Here is a 22,580-nt window from a genome sequence, read left to right on the forward strand (position 1 = left end):
ACTCATAATTATGGCAGCAATTAGGATCACTTCAAGACACACTGACAAATTGTTTTTTGGTGCTGTAAGGTATTACCTTGAACAACCAGCCAGGCACTGCAGGACTTAACGCCAGCCACAGCTGAATAGATGCCTTTGTCCAGCTGGTTGCAGTCCTTGATCACCAGCCGGTGGATCAGTTTGTGGTCTGACACAGTTATGCTGTATTTCTCTCCATCCTCCAGGGTGCTGCCCTTGCCCATCCATGTGATCCTGGGCAGTGGGTGTGTCAGAACACATGCAAAGAGGGCATCCTCTCTTTCATGAGCTTTAAGGTCCTGAATTTTGATAACAAAGTCCACGTTGGAAACTGTAAAAGCAACACAAAGAAGTCAGTGAACCCAGCCATCTATTCATTACACAAAGCTACTACAATTAATAGTAATGATGATTAGACCCGTGCAGTCTGTGTGTTTGTGTATGAAGAGAATAACCTCTGAACAGAAAAAATCTATACGTACTCATAAAAGCTGAAAACAATCACCAACAGTCATTTAGCTTAATTTTTAGAAGAGTAATCTTGCCATTGTGAAATTTACCTCAAAGGAACTGTTGGAAAATAATATTTTCAGATAAAGGAAACACTGGTTGGATACAGATTAAATCCCATCCACTGTTTATTTCTTGAACCTACGTTTAAACTCTGTAGAGAGAAGAGTGGCCTCTCCATCTGTCAGATCCAGCCCTGTATCAAGAAGGTTGACTTCTCCATCCGCCTGACTGAGCTCTGTGCCCTTTTGCATTTGGCCCTTAGTATTATAATCCGTCCTTCTCCCAGAACTCTTAAGGCAGTTTATCTCCGCCGCATCTCCATCGTAGGGAATCCCCCCATTCTACAAAGTACACAGAGGAGTTACAGACAAAATTGAACTTTTTAATATTTTGACTATAGAGAAGATCCTTTCAATATTTGTATATAGTGCATATTATATAAAATGTCACTGTACAGCTCTGATAATGATTACCACTTTATGATAAATTATTTTAAATCAGCTCATTGAATCGGCAAGTAAATAAGTTTGAGACACAATGGCTTTGTCGCAAATCACTCTCCTGTCCACTAACTCATAACTCCTTAGATAATACATATTCAATAATTTGCTCTATAGTGAGCAAAAAATGAGATTGCGTACACTTATGTATTGTTGTCATTTTGCTATGAAATCGGCATATTGCATTAACAGAGGTAGTGTACATGACATTGACTCCACTTTTTTTACCTTCACTGTGGGAATTTTTAAGCGAATGAAGTGCGTAAATTTCAAAATTTAGCTCAGATTTTACATATTGTGAATATAATTCTTGATGAAGCAAATATGAAGTGCTAAGAGACACAATACTTTAAAAACAATAAGCTAAACACCTCTTAATCTGTCTCACTGTGCACCCTTTAGCTCAATTTCTGGCTCTAATGAAGTACAGCCATCTTTTTTAAACATAATTTTGCTTGTTTTCTGATACTGATGAGAGATGGAAACCGCTAGATAAGATAGGAGTCAGATATCTTGAGCGATTCAGAATTAATTAGATGAAATGAGCAATAAAAACAGATGATATAGTTCATTACTGATACTTTAAATGCAGTTCTTATTCAGATTTGAACTGATAACATTTGAACTATTATGTTTAGCAACACAATAACATGCTATGTTAGGTAAATAATCAGAATGAACAGTTAAATCCATGTCACATGTCGTCTGTGAAATTACAAATCCATCATAGCTTGTTAAGAACTGTACTGATGATTTAGCTGGAGTTAATCTGCTATTTTTAAGAGCCAGCGGTTTTCATACCTTACACTTATGTTGTGCCCTCTCTCTCTTCTTCTCTTCCAATTTTTTGAGAATCGAATGTAAGTCTGAAACACCAAACTCAGCACAGATGCGCTCGTAGTCTTTCCGGTCAGCGTTCAACATGGCGTCCCAGAATCTTTCATCATTTTCACCTTCTGCTTTTTCATTGCCTTTACTAAAGGTGTTAGGCAAAAAAAATGTTTATCACCTAACAACAATTGATTATAAAATGCACATGCATGCAGAAATATCTGGTTAGATATTTTAATGTCATGGTATCTATTTTCTTACCTTCTCCTTAGCAATTTTCTGAAGTCTCCTGGATTGTTTGAAGCTGAAAGCAGCAAATACAGTTGCATTTTTTAATTTCTTTACTACACAAATCTTGAAGTGTGACTCCCTGACAAGCACAATCAAAACCAATATTCACAATCGTGTTTATTGCGTGAACTCTTACCCACAGTCACATTTAATGTTGTTGTGCAGACAGCTTTTCCATATTCATTTACAGCATAGCATTTGTATGTATCTGTTTCCTCACCAGTCACTCTGTGAATCTAGAAATACAAATAACATGGCAAATTATCAGATGCACAGATTGAATTGCACATTTTTATACAGTTTTGCTGTTCATACTGTTTTACTGTGCTTATGAGCTGCGTGGCTACTCAGTGGGTATTTACTGTTTGTGAAGGTATTCACTCACCTCTAATATATGCTCCCCAGTGGATTCATCATATTTGCTCTGAAACCTTTTTTTGTCTGTAATAGGAGCTTTAGCTCTTCTCCATGACACCTCTGGTTTTGGATCCCCTGTCACCAAGACCCTGAAAACAGCTAATGCTCCTATATGGGGATATATGAAAATATTGCATCTTTATTTTTACATCCATGATTTTCAGTTGGAGTTTATGATTAGAGAAAAGGGGCTATGAAACCCACCAATTAACTTTCCTTTGTTTCTTTGATAAAGTATGAGTTATTTATTGTCATTCACCTCCTTTAGGTTACTGCACAGTTGCAAATATATGTTTTAGTGTCCTGTTATAAACCCACCTTCCTTGATCGTTAGTGGAGCAGGTTTACTCTGGAAATCTGGGGTGCTTTTTCCCTCTGGTATGTTTACTATGTGCTGCATGATCATTACTCCAGGAGTCTTAGATCTTCTCCGAATGACAGCTAAACAAAGCCAGCAAAATTGAAAATAAAGAGAAACAGAACACTTAATTATGAGCACAGCAAAGTACTTTACAGCCTAAAAAAAAAAAAAAATATTCAGACAAATGGGGAGTGCTGTTTTTGGTAAAAGTGATCATTTCTGTTTTTTGCTGCCAGCAGATGTCAGGAATGTCAAGCGTTTTCCCAGTGATGCTTTTTGTGTGTGTGTGTGTGTGTGTGTGTGTGTGTGTGTGTGTGTGTGTGCGTGTGCGTGTGCGTGTGCCTGTGTTTTAACATAAGCATTCCCCTTTTGATGACTAAACAAATGGGAAATGCTGCACACAAATCTCAGATGGCTAAAAAACATCAACGAGGAAAGTCATGCCATAGACTTAGGGGTATTTTCACTCTTGTACATTTCAGATGTGTTCTGTTTGCTTTGGATTTTTGTCAGCTTAGTGACTTTATCTGTTAACTGAAAAATTCAAAGCCCATATCAGCTAAAATGAAAGAAAGTTAATGAGGCATAAGTTGCTCTGTACTTGTATATACAGCACATGCTGTACAGTAAAACTCATCAACAAAAATATGATTTACAAATTATATTGTAGAACCTTTTATTGCAGAGATGCAGCATAAGAGTAATTTCACAGTGTGCTCTCATTACTTAGAAGTTGGTGCTTATGTAGTTCTGAAAATTAGCTTATGTATAATTGTCACAAAGTGGCTTCAACTAATGATCATTTACATTTTCAATTATTTTCACAAATCATAGTTTGGTCTTTACAAAGACATTCAATTTATATTGATATAAAACAGAGAAAAAAGCAGCAAAGAATCACTTAAAGTTTCAAGAATGGGATGACTGGCAACTTTATTTAAAGGGACAGCTTACCCCCAAATCTTTTCTCTTACTTCTATTGCTATTTATCAGTCTAGATTGTTTTGGTGTGAGTTGCCAAATGTAAGACATATTCAGTATAATGGAACTAGATGGCACTTGGCTTGTGGTGCTCAAAGTACCACAAAAACCACTGCTAACAGTGTTTCCATGGAAGTCTTCTTATGAATGAGAGGCTCGTCCTAGTAACAGCTAAAGATGTAAACACAAATGGCATCTTCCTCATCTGAGCTGTATCGTTAGCTAGCACAGTGGTGCTCGGTGAGCTAGCACATCTAGTTTCATTATATGCGAGACAAGGCAGACATCTCTATGACCAATACTTCCACAAGCCTCTTGTCCATGAGATGATACACACCTCCCTTTGTAGCTGATACTGTTGGTGGGCGTAGTTCAGTAGAAAGAAAATAGTTTCTACATAAAGCCGCTCACAACATTCTGTGGCTTATCTAGCTGAATGCCATCTACTTCCATTACATTTGAGAGAAGGCAGACATCTCTACGCCCGATATCTTCAGCAATTGGCGACTCACATTAACACAATTTAGATAAATAGCATTACAGGAAATTGGACCATTACGTATTGCTGATTTTTAAGGTGAACTGCCCTTTTAAAAATGACTAAAGAGGGTTAATTGATAATCAAAGTTGCAGATAATTACTCTATTAATTGACTACTTGATTGATCCACTAATCATTTTAACTGTAACGTGCATATTCAATACAGAGACTACAAAGGTAAATGAATATACTGCACATTAATTCACTCAGGCATTTCAAACAGCGGTGCATGAAATCCACACTGTGATCCTCTGCCCACTTCCTTTGTTGCTCAATTTTTTTTTTTATCAGGCTTTGGATGTGCAAAGAAAGAGGATCACACAGGAGTCGATGAAGAACAACATTAATCCAGGGGTTAATCATTATTTTGACAAGGACTGAAATAGGAGCACCGCCACCCTGTCAAACGTATAACTGAGGGCGACTGATTTGACAAGGTGGTAAATAGATATTTCACGTTATCAACACAAAGACAGGACAGGCCACAGGCAGACATAGTATTCAATAATACCTAATGTATTATTCAATATTTATTCCATTATTCATAATAATGGATGTAGCTCAGTATTGCATTCAAACAGTATAGTAGTGCATGGAGATCTCAAAAAACACTCTGTGTTTTTCACTACCAGGAAAAAGCTGAGCTCTTTTATTTCACCTGACTTGCTGCCAGACACCTCATTAAAGCGCTGAATGTATTGATGAACGAGGGAGAAACCTGGGTGAAAAGAAATTACACGATCAGTTAGAAGTACAAGAGTGAATGCTATGCTATGGATTTAGGACATGAAGTGGTATATATATCTATACAGTGCGTGTCCAACAGGAGCTGTTTGTTATTAGCTGCCTCTGTGAAATTACAGGCTATGTCCTGTAGGCATTTCCTTATATCTGTGGAAATGATTATCCAAGCCTTTCAAAGCATTTGTTTGCCTTTTTACTTTCAGGTGAGTGTGACTGATAGATGGATAGAGAGAGAGATGAAAAAGGTGAGAGAGACAGAAGTAATTGAGTGAGAGACTGAGGACGGAAGTGACCCAGGCAGGCATAATGTGGAAAAGGAAAGCTCATGGAGGCCTGAATAAACTGAAGCACAGAGAGAGTCACAGTAAAGGGCAGCAGGCAGGCAACTTTAATCCAGGGATGTTTTCTTCTCATCCTCACTTTATCACTGAAGCCTCGGAGAGAAGACCTTTAGTCAACTGGCTGCCTGTCACTTGGGCAAACTCCAACTAGCATAGTTGTCATGAATTTTTAAGTCACTGGAAATACTGTACATGATGTGGTTGAAGTGAATGTTTTCACTTTCACTGCCTTTTACAGATGCCGTGTACGTTATGTTTCAAAGTTCAGTTTTCTTTTAAAATCTGCAATAATTGATCTTTTAAAATTAAGACACTTGAGGGCAGCGCAAACAAGTTTTTAACAGCATTGATATTTTATGAGCTTTTAAGTTGATGCAACAAACCTGTTAGCAAATGGTTTTGTATTTACACGTCTTGTAGTTATGGAGCAATATTATCATTCATTTGGAGTGATGTTTGTGGCCTCCTTAATCCAATTTAGTATGCGCTGCTCCGCTATTGCTTTCGATGAAGGGGAGGCTGAAGCCCATAGGACAGACAGGCCAGTGTATTTGGGTTCAGTATTAATTTCTCCTCCATTATTGTTGCTGTTAAGCAATGTGATCACTGGTCTCTGTGAAATGTGATTTGTCCTGTCCCTCCTCCACTGTTTTTGGATGGCTGGGTAAAATGTAACGGTGACAAGTGGCTGCAGCGTTTTACCCCAAGCTTAATGTTTTTTCTCAGAGAGCAGGAAAAAAATGGCGAAAAATTAGCACTCCGCAGAGTAGTACCTTGTCATGCTGTTGCATAACATAGTGTAAATATGCAGCGCTCCCATCAAAAAACACAAAAGATGGACAAAGTGGTTGTGGCAATTGCTTGCCATCCTCAGCTGACTTGATTGGCTGGTATTATTATATTGCGGTTATTGGGACAGCCCCAGCAGAAGGCTTTTTCTCTGAAAACAGCTTCCTGCTGCAGCAATAAATGACACTCTGAGAAGTAGTTAAAAATGCGGGTTTTGGACAGCTAGACAATGAGCTAAAAACTCACCTCTCATTATCACATTGTTTCCGCATTGTCATTTGTTAAATTGTTATTATAAACATATTGATGATTGCTGCATTAAACAAATACATATTTAGTCGTGTTTCCATGTTGGTAGAAGAAACGGAGCTTTAAGATGATGAGATGAAAGGGTACAGTAACCAACATTTGTAACAGTAAGAAGGATTCCTTTAATACCTTCATATCACAGAAATATATTAGGAATATATGAATGTAGTCAGGCATTTATTGGTTATTAATAAATAAAAGGACCAGACTTTCATTTTCTGTTTCAAAGACAGTAATATTTCTCCAGTTTTTGTATAAAGTACTGTTGAAGCCTGAGCATGACTGATGCTTCATGTTTCATGGTGTTTTAAGCCACTGTCTTGATGTACCACTCTGACAGTGTATACAACATGGAGAGTTTCTGTCCTCTAAATTGTTTGTTGGCTTCAGCAATATGTTATGTTTTGGCAGGATTAGTGACAGCTCATTTTCTGACACTTTTGGTGATAAATTGACTTGCACATAGTTCACTGTATATAAGACGGTAATTAAATTGGATTGCTTACATCAAGCAATAATTTAGGCTTTCATTACATTTTTATCCGCCAAATGGTGGTATAAAACAATGTTGTCAGTGTCGTCTTTTTTGGTTCTTAATATTTGTTATATGATTTTCAATAGTGTAACAGTTTCAGTCATTGAAGGATTTTTTGCTTCACAAAACAATTCTGCAGAGCCTGCAGTATAGTATATATTTTATAAATTACAGTGACAGAATATAAGCACTATGGCTTTGTTTTGGGATTAAGACTTAAACTTATAACTTTCCTTTGACACAGGTTGCAATATATGGACAGGAGACCACTTAGTTGTTGCTGAAATCAGTAAAATGGAGTAGAAATTAGTAGAAAAATAGATTTGAAGAGAGAGGTGGGATTGTAGTACTGTACATTGTCTGTTGGTGGCGGGGCCTGTGTTCTTCGCCCTGTTCCACATTTTGGCAAGAGTTTACCGTCAAATGGATGACCTGCAAAAGAAAGACAGATAACCATCAATAATATAACCATTAATACCAGTGATAAGATCAGTCATTAGTGTTTCTTTGCATTATAAGGTATTATCTACATGCATTTCAGTGTTTCCCACAGGATCAGAATCTATGTGATGATAGCTGATGACAGAATGCAGGGGTAACGCAGTGCAGGCGAAACTCATCATGAGTTATTTTAATCTTTCAGCAGCAGTTAGAGTTGCTGCAGGGGTAACTGATCAGTTGATCCAGGCAGGGTTGATCAGGTTGATAGATGAGAGGAGAAACAGAGTGATTGAATGCAAACTTTTAGACCCAGCACAATGAACAGTTAGTAGTAGTCGTAGCATATAATACAATGCTGCTATTTATAGAGATTTTCTTAACATCATTCAAAACTAGACAGAACTATTAAGAAAAGACAGTTCCATTTATAAGGTATTATGGCTTTATGCTGGGCTGACGCTATAGGAGTTTTAACGTCCGAACTGATTTTGAAATCAGGTTGCATCACACACATAAAGAAAAACTTCACAGATATTCCTCTGTCTAATTTTAATTATGCACATACTACAATATTTTAAAATAATGGCACATGACACACTACAGCATATTATTAAGGTAATTGTGACAGAGGGAGCATGAATGCAGCACTTCACATAAAATAGTTCACAAAATAGAAAGTCAGGAGCTGCTGCATGGACAGTGGATTGTAAAAGATATAGGTGACACTGAGAGCACTCAGGGATATATTTGGAATATAAAGGTACATTTTCTGTTTTAGAACAACAAACACTATGATAGAGTAAAGGTCATTTTGGTTTAAAAAAGAAAACAAACATTTTGTGGGTCCACAAAATCAGGCTCCCATTTGTTGTCTGTGGAGCAGCTTCAGACTTTATGCTCAATGACATCACATGTTTGGGACTTAGCTTACTGGTTTCTGGCTTTGAGTAGCTCATGTTCCCAAATATTAATTGAAATTTTAAAGCCATGAAAATAACATATACTTAGGTGTTGTTTCCCTTTAATCTTTTTGTTGGCTTCTGTTTGTTTTTTTTTTTTTTTTAATTTGGGACAACAACCAATACATTGTAAACAACTGATTACATAAGATTCAAATATTTCCATTATGTTGACAGTGAGACCCCACTCTTGTGTTATAGCGTAGGTTGCATTGCTCATATAAAACTGCCTGGTCTGTTGTATCTGCCCATGTGTATCCACCCATGCTTTGAGGCTAAAAATGTGGAACAAGGTAAAAAGGTCAACCTGTTATGTTGAGTATGACTCGGGGCTTGTTATTCCCTATGAGCATTACAGTCGGTGGGGAATACATGAACTCTATGTGCTAATAGGGATACAAAAAAGTGTTGATTCAACTAGTTGCTGCAGTTCAAAAGCTTAAGTGAAAAGCTTTGTTGAACTCATTTTTTTAATATGTTCTCTGAAGTTTGAACTGTATGCCTTTACAAATGTATCCCTAAAGGGATGGCAGCAGTTACTTCTTATGTAACACAAAAAGTATTAAGTGAAGATTTTTTTGACAGGAACGATTATGCATATTGTTATATTCAGGACAGATCTCAGGGCTTACAAATATTAAGACGGTGGTCATTGAGAGGCCGATTCATATTGAGTGCAGGACAAAAACACTGATGGTGTTTGGCTCCCGAAGCTAAAGTTAGCTGTGACCCTGTAATACCTTCATAAAGCGCCTTGCTGCAGATTATTGCTGCTCTGAGATCCCCATTCTCAGAAGTAATATCCTCAGAATTAGATGCTCTGAATACATCTATGCATTCAGAGTTCACTGTTAATAAATAAAATAATAACCTTACAAAAAGAGACACAGCAAGAGATATTGTAACTTTATTACAGCTGAATATTTCATTTATCTGTTCCAATCCAAACTTTCAATGATGATTGCTTCTGAAGCCAAACTTGCTTGCGTTTTTATCACAGATTGAAAATAGAAGGTAATTAAAGGATAGAAGAGTTATTCATACACCAACATGCCTACAATACAGAACAAACAAGAGTGAAAATCAACACTTTGATCCGGTCTTCCTTTAAATAGAAACCTCTGATTCCTCTCAAGAGCATCCAGTAAATACCCCAGTTGTTGTTGTTTTAGCATTTCATAAACTGTAATCCACATAAAGAAGTAAGGGTCAGTATGCACCCCTTGGTCGCACAGACACAAACACATGGAGAGGAAGAGTGGTTTACCTGTCTGCAGCTCTGTCCTCACTCCCACTGAGGCTCTTAGGCTGGTTTATAGACGGTATAAATGGTCTGCCTCCTGGGGTTTACTGTATATTAAATCCTTTAGGAAAACACGTTTGATTTTTGCTGCCTGCAAGCCTGTGCCTAGACAGTGTCTGTCAAGGAGAGGCTTCTTCTCTTTAGGCAGATGGATGCTCAAAGGGGGTGGGTTATTATTAAGGGAGTGGGTGGTGGTGGGGGCACCGCATGAGGTAAGGAGGGATGAATAGCCCGAAGGAGTGGGAAGGGCTACCAATGACAAGTTAGTGGTGAAGTTTATCTCTTACCGCGGTAATTACTGGTGACAGCATACTCATCTTTCACAGAACAGTTGCTGACAAGAAAATGATTGGTGCGTTCGTTTATGTTTGTGTGGGATCTGATTCTTGCAGATACCATACACGCTCAGCCGTCACGGGGTTAGTAGTGCTTTAATTTCCCTGTTAAGTAGAGTGTTAATTGCGGAAAGTGCAGGCAAAGGACTTCAAAAGATACATGTTTGAGTTTGAGCTGTCACCCAAGGCTTCGATGGAAGTATGCAGAACTAAAGGCTGCTTATGGAAATTTAATGGGTGGTGGCAAGCAGGTAGCGTGGCATTTCTATTCATTTGAACTGTGAAGCTAATAAAAGAACATGCCTGGAAGTCATACTCTCCATTGAACTTGAAGATAATGTTGAAACTAATTCACAATTTGATCCCAAATTGAACCCACCTCTTGCAATTGAAGATCAAACATTGTGAACAAGGTACTTATCCCTCGTCTGCCATGTACTTCTTATATTACATAATCAAGGTCATGGCATTTATGTGGTATAAGCTCCTCTTGTCATGGCTTTGAGGCGGTTGTAACTTCAGAGAGGGGAAGGTCAAATGAAGAACAAGGCATTAATGGTTTCAAGGTCAAATACTGGAATGTCTGTTACAGTCATGACATAACAATCAAGCTGTGCATGCATGTTCTGGCTTTTAATCTGTGTAATGTGCATGGCTTATAATGCATAAGAATATACGTTGACATAAACATGTTGCTACAGCAGGTGGTAAACATCAACGGTTGACTTTACCACACTTTGTTTTTGCAGTTGCTGTTGCAGTTTCCTTATGGGAGGTAACTATATTTAATTCCTGTTATGTTCTCTCCATGGAAACCTGTTTGTTTTTTTGCCACATTAGCAGCTTGGCTCTAGAAATGGCAATGCTGTCAGTCTGTTGGTCCAGCTCTTTGGTCCAGAGGAACAACTACTGAACAGATTGCCATTTAGTGCGATACACACTTCCATTGTCCCCTGACGCTGACATGTAATGAGTTTGGTGATCTCTGACTTTTCATTTAGCGCTGCCGACATACAATTTCCACTCTTTATCTGTGATTTAAGATTAATATTCACATAGCATACTGATGTTAACATGTTAACTTGTGAAACATGAGCATTTAACACTATGCTAAATGTGAGCGTAACATCATGCTAACATGACACCTAGCATAAACATGTTAGCATGATAATATTGGCGTTCAGCTCAAAGCCTGGCCCAGCTCAACAGCTGAAGCTGATGAGATTTCCTAAAATGGCTATTGTCCAGAGGATGAACCTTTTTCTTTTGCTAACCAAACAGGCTTACCTCTGGTGCCATACATCCAAGAATATAGTTTTCTGGTATTTAAGTTGCTAACATTAGGGGTGGTAAGATCAAGGCACTTCACAATTCAATTCCGATTCAGAAGGCTGCGAGCGTTTCTAAAACGATTATTGATGAATCTTTACGTTAAATCAAATTTTAAAATTTTTTATACATGATTTATTTTTCTCTTGAAAAGAGCATTTTTGTAATGCTCCATATTTAAATATACAGATGAATTTACTTGCATGCAGTGCAGCTCTTCTGAAAGTTCTTTTTAACTTTGACTTACTAGCCAAAATGACGAAAAAAAGGAGGGAGAGGTTGGATTTTTTATCTGTTTTGTCAACAAGTCAAAACCAAAAAATACCATAGAACACTAAGAATTACAAAGCATTTAATACATGGGCTTGGTGCCTATGCGTTCAAGCTTACTGTCTTCATCAGGGCATTTTAAAATGCCTGTATGAAAATACCAAAATCAGTGTTGTTGTTTACTTATATCTCCAGCAGTGAAGAGCAACCTCTCTGCTTCACAATTAGCTCTGGGGAAAGCCAAGATGCTGAGGGCGCGCAGAGTTTTTTGAGGTGAAACAGACTATAGCGTTAGAGTGTATTTGGTAATGTTACTGCTGATTGCTGCTGTGCTCCATTAACGTGAGCCTCTGTGTGATGTCACTGTGCCTGCCCTTGTGTTTGAGTTCTGCCTTTTTCGTCAACATCATGTTGTTTACTAGCATTTAGAAGACCTGTTTTTGAGATTTGTGAAAGGATGAATAATAAATCACAGTGCATCTAAGGATCCATCTTTCCCCACCTCAAGTGGGTGTTATTCAAAATATCTTTCAGAAACCTAATACCCCTAGTTTAGTATTATTTAAACACCAGATCTTAAACTGTATAGGAAAAAACATACTTCGCCACCACAAAAGGATGTCATGTGTCCCAAAACCATTCACATTTTGAGCAAAACATACATAACAGTTCCATCAATTCTATATCAGTTGCAGAGTATCCAATGGGATCTATTGTACATTGAAAAGTAAATGAAAATACAGACTTCTGACACTTAACTCTTAACAGGACATAGAATCTACTAGCACAAACTCCAAATGGTGCCAGTGTCCTGTCATGCTTGTCCTTCCACGTGCAGTACCTCTAATGCATCTGAATAGGCTCTTGAGTAGGCCTGAGCCCACATAAACCAGCTGGATTAGAAATTAAACCCCCTCAGCCCGCCTTCCTTATATTGATGAAATGTCATGCTGCATAGCTTTCATTCCAGTCATGGGGAACCACAGAGAGCCGCCGCTGAGGTGCTAACTAGACAGCCTGGCCTGCCTCTCCGTAGTGTAGATTGCTCTTCTGAGGGAAACCTCAACAGTACATCAGCTGAGGCCTTGTCACTCATTCGTCAACAAGGAGTGAAGATATTCTTAATTGGGTTTCACTAGGTGCACTCACAGCAAATCTCTGCCTATAAATAATAATAATAAAAATATGTAGCCCAACAAACAATCTGGCTTTTTAAGTATGGGTAATTCAAAATTATTAGCCAGAGACAGGTCAAGTTGTACATAAAAATAAAGCAAGAGGAATTTCTGCATTTTATTTAATTTTTTTAATTTACGTTTTGGATAACAGGACAGAAAAAACACCAGATGTAAACAACACAAATACACTACATAAAATTAGACTGCCATTGGTTAAAACAAAAAGCTATAAATATACTTGCTTAGGAGGTCATTGCACCACCAGTGTCTATCTCTTGAACTAGACTTCTCCATTTTATTTACTCTCTTTATAGATAAAAATTAAACAAGTACCTGTTTTTTATATATAGTCTTTTATAAATGAAACCATAAATAAGCCATCACTAAGTACTGCATTATTTTTCTTTAGATTATTTAGTTTTTAAATATATTCATGCAGTTGTTTTCAGTGGTTCTGTGGTGACATTCAAATGTATATACACTAGATTAAAAAAACAAAAAATCTTCCACACAGACATAATGAGTCTCTTAATGGCAGAACATTAAAATATGTTCACAGTCCACACAACAATATCACTGGGGCCAACATTTAAAAAAAAATGAAACAATTTCCAGTTCCAAAACTCAACATCAATTGTCTCAGAATACCGAAAAGAAGATAAAAAGAAATATAAGTTTGAAACTAATGATGAACGATACAATGATACAAATTTATATCTTGCAGTGAAAAACAAAAGCTTTATCCTCTAGCATGTTTGCATGATGATGTGTAGTGTGTCAGTAGAGTTATGGAGGAAAAATACACACCAGCTGTGTCCTTAAAACACATTTCCGTGTATCCAAGTCAAAATTGTCAATTGTCATTAGTCGAAAGTGAAGTATGGAAGAAATAACATCGTTTATATTAGAACTCTTGAGCTTTGAAAACTTGAGACAATGTACACAGATATGTATATATATATATATATATATATATATATATATATATATATATATAGTGAATTTCTGTAAAACCCAGCTGCATTAATATTAACACACGCCAGTTTAGTTTTATAACCTGAAAACATGCAACATATAGTAAAATCTTTAAAATATACATATGAATTTAGTGTGAGATTGTGATTCATGGAGCAATGGACAACATAAAACATAAATGTGTTCTTAAGGAGACAAAAGTTACATTTTAAGTGATGAGCATTATGAGAGGCATAAATAATGTGAAGGAGATTACTCGTATTGTCTGTAGCATTCATGAATTTGACAAAGCTGGTTTGTACTTTATAGATAAAGAGTGATATAAAAAGATCCAGGAAAGCTGCCAGAACCTTGTCCATTACCTTTATGCCACTGTTCAGTAGACTTATGTGTCTGTAGATGGAATATTTGACAGGTGATGTTTCATTGAAATGTAAAAATCTTAATTAGATTTTGGAATTAGGTAAAAAAAAAAGGCTTCCTGAATAGACTTTTTCAGCACATTTAACATTAAGTAACCTAATAATGGCCAGAAAGCAATACACATTTGTGCTGGAATTCCACCGTGGCAGGACATGTTCCCATTTTCATACTTAATAGAGCATAATGAAGCTTTTCAAGAGTTAAGGGCTTTTTCAGTAGCTATGGTATTTCAGTGTTATGCCATGAGTACGAACTTTGGTAGAATTACTTGAAGACAATTATATATCTTTACTGCCATTTTGGCTTGACTTTTGTTGTCCCCATTGTGCCCTGACTGTTTGAGTTTCTGATCAGAGGGCTTTGGGGTTTTGATATTTGCTCTGTAATTGTTAGATTTAATCCTGAAGGCAAGCGGATGGCCTGGGCTGGTGCTATAGAAATAACAAGTCATTTTGTGAACAGAATCAGTGGGATCTGATATAGCCTGTACTCATGCAATTAAAAAAAAAAAAATGTTTTTATTGATGGTTTAGTTGCTTTAACGTAGTGTCCAGAGCTCTCAAATCAGAGTACCTCATTACTGTTTCAGCAATCACACCTTAATACAGCTGGCTGCCGCTTCTCATATTTTATACTCCATATGCTGTCAGCACTTCATCATTGCTCTAGAGCATGCCTACCCACAGAGCTATGATTGCATTGATGCATCAGGTGCCTTTCACATGCTCATTGCAATGCTGATGGACCACTGATGGCTATAAATCACAGTAAACACATGTTAGAATGTATGGAAGAAAGCAATAAGGGAGCTGTGATTGTGACACACACATTTATTTTATTGCTGTCTTCCTAGCCAAAAGGATGGTGTTGGCTCAGAAAGGGTGGGGGAAAAGTGTACCATGTATTTTGGGTGCTTGAATTCTAGGCTTCAGACCAGAATGGCCCAGACAACTTTGCTCAGTAATAAAAAGCTATTTTTGATGAGATTACTAATAACATTACATTTTTTAATGCAGTTGTAAAGCCATTGCATCTTCATTTTAGATGACGTAATGTTTCTCATGTATCATGTAGAGATAAAATTCCTAAAGACATTCCTGAAGACACAAATTGTTTAAAAATATAACCCCAAATACAAAAGTGATTACAAAAACAGGTGTGTTATAGATTTCTTATTAGGCTTAACTACCTATGAGATGTCCCTCAGTAAAAGCACCCACGTTCTCATCCCAGGTTGTCAAAATAAGCTATGGTGCCTCTGCTCATAGTGCCGCAAAGGACCCAGAGCTGGAGCAGGTTTATGATGTAAAACAGTTGTGGATAGGTTAAGGCAACAAAACTTCTTGGTTAGGTTTAGAAAAAAGACCATGTTTTGGTTTACAATAAGTACGTCATGTGAATGACGTCAGTGTGCGATGACTGCATATAAATTGTCTACTCTTACGTTAAAACAGCACTGCCCTTTTGGTTGCAAACTGGACATGAACTGCTGTCTCCTGACTGAAGGTCCAGACTAGTCTGATCCATCCAACTCCACACCAGCTCTTCCCTAATGTGGACTTTCTCGCTCTCTATACTACATCAGTTGCTCTCAGCATCAAACATTCAAACATGCCATTAGTTGATGGGCAGTCGTGTCTCGTAAAGACGCTGAAGGCTGCCTTCAGTACTGATATCACACACCGTGGGGTGTGGCAAAGTGGCAGTATTTGACGAACTGATAAATGGGAACGGGCTGCCAAGGCTGTAGTGGATACAGAACATTGATTACTGCTCACTATTTCAGTCAAAAATTCTCTATTGTTAGAGATTCTTTCAGTCAAGAGAGAGTTACACTTCTGTAAGCTTTTGGTTTATTTGCTTCTACTTCATTTAAATTAAATCATTAAAAACACGGCAGTCAGCCCAGTGCAGTCAACATCTACAAACGCTGCTTTAAATGTTTACTCTGCTTCTATTTAAGAACCATTAGAGCATATGCATTGTTTCTTACATAATGTTATACAGACATGTAGATACATGCTAAAGAGCTGAATATAAAACACAAAACAGAAAACACTCAGTATGTATTGTGTTCTCCCCCTGATTGTAGTCTTGTCATACACTGTATTCAACACATTCGAAGTGATGGTAAGAGAACTGATTTCACTTGCAAAATCTTGCATGCAAGATAAATCAGACAGGAAATGGATATGCCTGAAAAGTCTCTGTCCACTGGCAAGAAACAGAGGGTGAAAAAAATGTCTCCATCTCTTTGAGATGGGGTACTTCCTGCCATGAATTGCATTCTAAAACCTCATCACATCTTCCTGGTGGCCCATCTCCATCCTCATTATTCACAGCTCCAAAGGCTCCAAGCTTGATTAATTCTCCTCACAGAAAAATAATCTGTGTGCTTTAAACACTCAGACTCTGGCACGCTGATTGTTGCCGGTACGCTCCCTCCGTACAACTACATTTGAATCACGTACTTAAGAGCTGACCAATCACAACAAAGCTGTTCATACCTGAGTGCTTATACTTAGGCTGAATGGCATTCACTGCAGTTCCCCGTTGCAAAAATATTAGGATTGGTCAGGGCGTGCCTAAGAGGTAGCCTCGCTCTTCATCCATCTAGGATCAACACCATGCCACAGTAATATCAAAGAGCCCAGGATTGACATAAACATGGCACAGTCCTCAACATCAGATACAGTATTGAGCTTGTACTCTCACGACACAGTTCAGTGTGGATTGTCACAATATCACTAGACGCTCATTCTTTTTATTAATGTCTGCAGCTGCCTCTGCACAAATTACATTCTACAAATGGAGCATGCAGCAAAAATAACTTGATAAGATCTGGTTCACCATGTACAATGTGTGTCATGAGACCTTTAAATATGACACAACTCCAACAGAATATGTCACTATTCTATCTGAGGTGAATCCTGTCTGAGATACACCAACCCCAACTAGGGCAAATGTAGTATTTAGATCACCAGTATTTCTTTTGGGGATTTAAATACAAATTTTGCTTTTAAACCATGTCCTAACTGGATGCAGCTCTTGTCTGCATGTAAATCAGTTTGACTGCAACATTTTCTATTGGAGTGTCCTAATTACCTGTGTGCGATATATTGTGATGCGGCACGCCATTTAAGGCAGAACTTTTGTCAGATGTTAGTCTCTATTTTTTTCCTGACGCTTGAGAGCGCTGCAGTGGATGAGAAACAGCTGATTCAGAAGGATGAAATGAGGAATTACGTACACATTATTTTCTCATTTCACTACAGAAAAACTAAATACGTTGAAATCTGGCTGGAGGAAGATCGCGAGGGCACTTGTCTAGTATCGTTGCGTGGGATGCACAGCAGCACTTGCTAGCAAGCTACCTTGTTTTACAGGGTGGAGATTGTGGTATGATATAGCAAGGTAGCTACAACACTATCTATACCCCATAGCATTGTAGAGAATATGAATAATAACAAAGTGCATACTTCTTTGAGCACACAGCTCATAGGAAAGTGGTCTGTTCACATCATGTAATAGAGTGCCATAGCTAATAGATTCAGTGTGAGCAGAGAGAATCTGCTGTAATGCGATGCTGCGCAATAGACAGATGCTTGCTGTTAGGACACAGTGTGATACTTATTAAGGTAAAATGCTGTGTTGCTGTTAGTTCTCTCTGTAACTCAGATTCCTGAATTGATCTCCCTATGAGACGGTTCTCTTTAATACCCAGGATTTTGTCTGATAGGAAGGTTATTAATTCACTTTGATGAGGTCCAGTAAATAATTTCCTCCTTCCTCCTTGAAATTGATAAAAGCCTGAAAAAAGCAATTTCATGGAAAATATAAGCATTTTTCCAACACTCAGACAAATTTGCATTTTCTAGCAAAGCAAAAGCATGACCTGCCTTACTCTCCCTATGATTGGCTAGTGCTTGTTGCCTTTGTCACTTGGGTTGGTTAAGTTAAGGCAAGAGGAGTGTGATTGGTTACAGTTAGGGTAGGAATGTCAGGGTGAGCCAACCAGAGGCAGAGTAAGGCAGAGCATGGCGAGTCATACCTCCGCTTTCCTAAAAAAAAAAATAAATGCAAATTTGCATCCCAGAGGGGCTTCTGACTACAGAAGGCTGTTGTTTGGTTTGTCCATTCTTATGTACTGTAGAAACATGTTGTTGCAGATTAGTGATCTCCGTTGATGAGGATCCTCTCCCTATGTAGATATAAATGGCTCATTCTAAGGTAACAAAAACACAATGAATCATACTTTAAGGTGATTATACCCTCAAGAAAACATACTAATTATATTGTATTCCAGGTTTGCCAGCATATCTCCCTAAACGGGACACACTGGCCTGTAGAACCCACATTTCAAGTAAAACAAAAAACACAGAATCTACTGAATAAAATAAATACAAAGTGCTGGTTTTAGAAGTGCGAACACAGCTTTGGGCAGCCCCCTTTCTCTTAAATTTTTTACATTTCTTTCTACTTCTTTTCCCAGAGAGAGAACTGGGCCAGTGACTGCCCTGCCGCTAATTTGAATCTTGGCTTGAACAGTGTTAGTGCCATTCTCCTGCACATGTGTATGTGCTCCCTGGTGAGCCTGGAACGGTATTTGCTTTTAATAATGTACATAGCGGAGAAAGCTGACTCACAGCTGTTAGTTAAATCCAAACATGGTCAAGGTGTGTAGTGCTACTTTGGCTGAAGCAGGGAATGTAGTCAGATTGTAAGCAGAAAGTAGCAGGTCAGTTGCTCCATGCTGCTTGCTGTCATCTCTCTCAGATCTCTCTCTTGCTGTTGTTGTTTTTATTGAACTGTCTATGCATGGTAAACAATCAATTTGATTGGCTCATTATTGCTATATTAACTAAATTAGCTTCACTCTTGGTCTATAGCCATGAACGCTGGAGAAAAACACTCTGTGAAGATTGTTATTATTAATTTATCAGAGACTGTGCAGGGGTCTGTATAGAACCACCACTCGGTCCAGGTCCAGACGTGGATCTGCCATTTTTTGATGCTTGTCCTATCGTGTTAATCATCTAACTCAGGCATGTCAAACCGGTCCACAGGGGGGCCGGTGTGGCTGCAGGTTTTGTTTCCAACCAAGTAGCAGCACACCAGACTTGACTCATTTAATCAACTGATCTCCGTCTTCAGACAGTTGATTGGTCAAACTGTGTGCTCTTGGTTGGTTGGCACAAAAACCTGCAGCCACACCGGCCCCCCTGTGGACCAGTTTGACATGCCTGATCTAACTCACATTTAGAGAAGATTTAAAACCAGGTTGGTCTTCTTCCCTTAAGCCATCCACAAGATGGCAGTAGATTTCCTTCATTTGCAGTCATGGTAAAATTAAAAGAAGTGTCCTGTAAGGAGTGCAACATGTAAATGATTTCTTCATCACTTTTTACAAAATGAAATTCTGAAAAATTATCTTTTTCTTGGAAGTTTTATTGTGTAATCACCAGGGAGCATAGGGCAGTTTCATATTTTTGTGAGTTAAGGCTATTTGATCAATGTATTGTGGTAAAATCTGCTTCTCTCTCGAATGGGTTCAGTGCATTGTACTTCACTGGGTGAAACGGAAAATAAATTCAACCAGACCACTGCAAAAAAATAAAAAAAAGAGAAAAAAAGATGATTATAAAAGGAAAGAACACATATAATTACATTATATTCAATCCAGACTTAATTTGTAATTTTCCTCATTGAATTTCAGGCTATTTTCCATCCATTGAATAGCTTTTTCATTTTGCTGGATATGAGAAAGGCATTATATGATGATATGGCAAGTCTATCTCAGTGAGATAAATGAAAAGGGCTCTGGGGAGAAATGTGAGACTGTCGCTCTTCGATTGTGACCCAGTATCTGTAAGTAGCTGGGCAGAAACCTTAAAATCAACTCTGACGTGCAGGATTATCACATATAACAATGTTTATTAACCTTTGCTTTAGTTATTTATTTCTACATTTTTATCATAGTTCACTTCTGTTACAATTCAGCTGTCCTATCAAATGTTAGATAAAAGATCTGTTTTTTTAACCTCAGGCTACTCATTTAATCTTATTTTAGATTTTTAAAAACATTCTGCCATGACTGATTTGCACAAATTCCTGAACCTATTTCTTCTTTTAACGCTAAATTAAAAACAACAATTACTTTTAATAACATGTAATCCAAAAGTTACAGTGTAAAGTAAACAGGGAACCAAAGTCTTACAAGAAAGAACAAATGTTGCACTGGGAAAATGGCACTTCACACAGCTACACCTGCAAGAAAATCTGATCAGATTACTCAAAATCTGTCTCCATCGGGGAGCATTTATCATTTGAAAGAATGCGTCTGTGCCACATATTAAAGTGTACCGAGAATTCAAGACAATTTCCACTCCTTGGCTCTCCCAAATCTTTGTTGTCGCTTGTTGGAGAAACAAAAAACAGGCGCAGCAGTGCTCCTCAGGAACAGTGCCTGTCACTGCCATACTGTCAGCGTCGTTCTGAAGGAGCAGGCATCTTAAATCAAATCGACATTCCCTCCCACTCCCAGCACTCAACAACTGCAGCCATGAAGAGGTGCTTGCCCCTTGTGTTAGTTTCATAGCTCCGTCTGTTTCCTGTCCCTGGTGTTGTATGTGACATCTGCACTGCATTTATGACCACCAGCATTGACCCACAGTGGTCAACATCATTAGCATAATGCAAATCTTAACTGATGCTCATTTTCTGTTTTGTGTAAACAGCTTGTGATACGGGAGCTCTAACAGAGAACAAACCACACTTTCACCATCATTGTTTTAAGCATAAAGATTCAAACAGATGTTGGTCGTTGACCAATTTGACAGATTTATGGCATAAAAGCAAGCAATCTAATATATTTTGGGTTACAAAGTTTATACAGTAATGCAGTTTGATAAATAAAATGAAAAAGATCAGACAGAAACTTTTGAAATGTTTAAGATTAAACAACATTACATTAAAATATGAATCGTTCAAGTCCCTTATCATTCAAAAATGCCAAAAAATTATCTTTTCCAGCATCTCAGATGTGAATATCTGGTGGTTTTAATGAATTTAAATGTAATGTTTTCAGTTTTTGGGCAGTTGCTCAGACATTTCCAGACATTTGAAGATATCACACAGGCAATGGCAAATTGTGGTGGATGCTTTCCGTTTAACCATTTTCCAGCATTTTATAGACCAAGTCAGTCATTGATTTGAAAGAGAATAATTAGGCCTAGCCCTAATTAACATCAACATCATCAGTGTAATAACATTAAAGTGCATCTCGTATCCAGATTGTATCTAGTTTTAGCCTGATTACAATCACACCTGGTATTATGTCCCCAGTGTCCAAATTGAGATCTGATTGCTCTATCCAACTCAAATATCCAGTGGATCGTAGCTGTTGTCCTCCATTTACTCAGCCATGGCTTCTTCTTTACTTCATTCACAAGTGTTTAAATTTTCGTAAACTTTGTTGTTGCCTTATTGCTAGTAGCTTAGTTTGTCAACTGGCTAATGGCTGTTACCTCACTGGTCTAGAACAGTCATGTGTAATTATGTATTTCTGCTCATGCGGCTGTTGTATGTAGATTAAAAACACAGTTGAATTTGTACTTGTGTTGAATGTAGTCACAAATAATAAGCATTGTACGATTGGATCACAGTCCATTCTCAATGCGTTTTGTCGCATTTACACCTGTACTTTCATGTGGTCGAGCATTATTGGAATGATGTCTGGTCAATCAAAATGCATTTTAATGCAAGAAGGAAAGGGGGTCATGTTGACTTTGAAATGTGTATAAATGAAGAGGCTCAGGCAGAGATCTTTTTGGTTGTGCCTGCATTTATTGAAGCAACATGTACAACAGTGTGAGGAAAGAAAAACAACCAAACACCTAGCCCCACCTCCCCTAAAATACTCTCCTACTGATAACTGAAGCTGGATTAAACCGTGACGAAGGAGGGCACTCCAAACATATCAATTGACATATTATTCAGCCACATTCATATATTCATAATATACAGTCTGCCTCCTTTAACTTTAAGCCATAACTTAATTCAAAAGACAAATCTCTCCTTGCTTCTTAAACATGGAACAGTAAGGAAGTATAAATGGGTTTAGACTGCACAGCAGTCCATTTTACTTCAGGACACAAGTGAGGAGCCCTTGTAAGATTAACTACACTGCAAATGTGCT

The 22,580-nt window shown here is 37.9% G+C and overlaps 1 protein-coding gene and 1 long non-coding RNA gene across 3 annotated transcripts in view; one reads left to right on the top strand and one right to left on the bottom strand.

Moving 5' to 3' along the window:
• Window positions 1-9,994, bottom strand: part of LOC121946473 (immunoglobulin-like and fibronectin type III domain-containing protein 1) — a 24,214-nt gene extending 14,220 nt beyond the window's left edge. For both annotated transcript variants that reach the window (XM_088081953.1, XM_088081952.1), the window contains exons 1-10: window positions 9,838-9,994; window positions 7,526-7,602; window positions 5,111-5,170; window positions 2,889-3,011; window positions 2,539-2,678; window positions 2,290-2,389; window positions 2,124-2,166; window positions 1,833-2,007; window positions 674-872; window positions 77-349 (exon numbers count right to left, since the gene is read on the bottom strand). In XM_088081953.1, the coding sequence (XP_087938079.1) occupies window positions 77-349; window positions 674-872; window positions 1,833-2,007; window positions 2,124-2,166; window positions 2,290-2,389; window positions 2,539-2,678; window positions 2,889-3,011; window positions 5,111-5,170; window positions 7,526-7,571 (1,159 nt within the window). In that variant the 5' untranslated portion in view covers window positions 7,572-7,602; window positions 9,838-9,994. The remainder of the gene's footprint in view (window positions 1-76; window positions 350-673; window positions 873-1,832; window positions 2,008-2,123; window positions 2,167-2,289; window positions 2,390-2,538; window positions 2,679-2,888; window positions 3,012-5,110; window positions 5,171-7,525; window positions 7,603-9,837) is intronic.
• The window catches only part of LOC148188687 (uncharacterized), a 252,520-nt gene that overhangs the window by 10,885 nt on the left and 219,055 nt on the right, over window positions 1-22,580 (top strand). The gene's annotated exons all lie outside the window — the stretch shown is intronic.

The sequence above is a fragment of the Plectropomus leopardus genome, chromosome 9 (genome assembly GCF_026936395.1).
Source record: "Plectropomus leopardus strain MGB_pleo_1.0 chromosome 9, ASM2693639v1, whole genome shotgun sequence".
NCBI lineage: Eukaryota > Metazoa > Chordata > Actinopteri > Perciformes > Serranidae > Plectropomus > Plectropomus leopardus.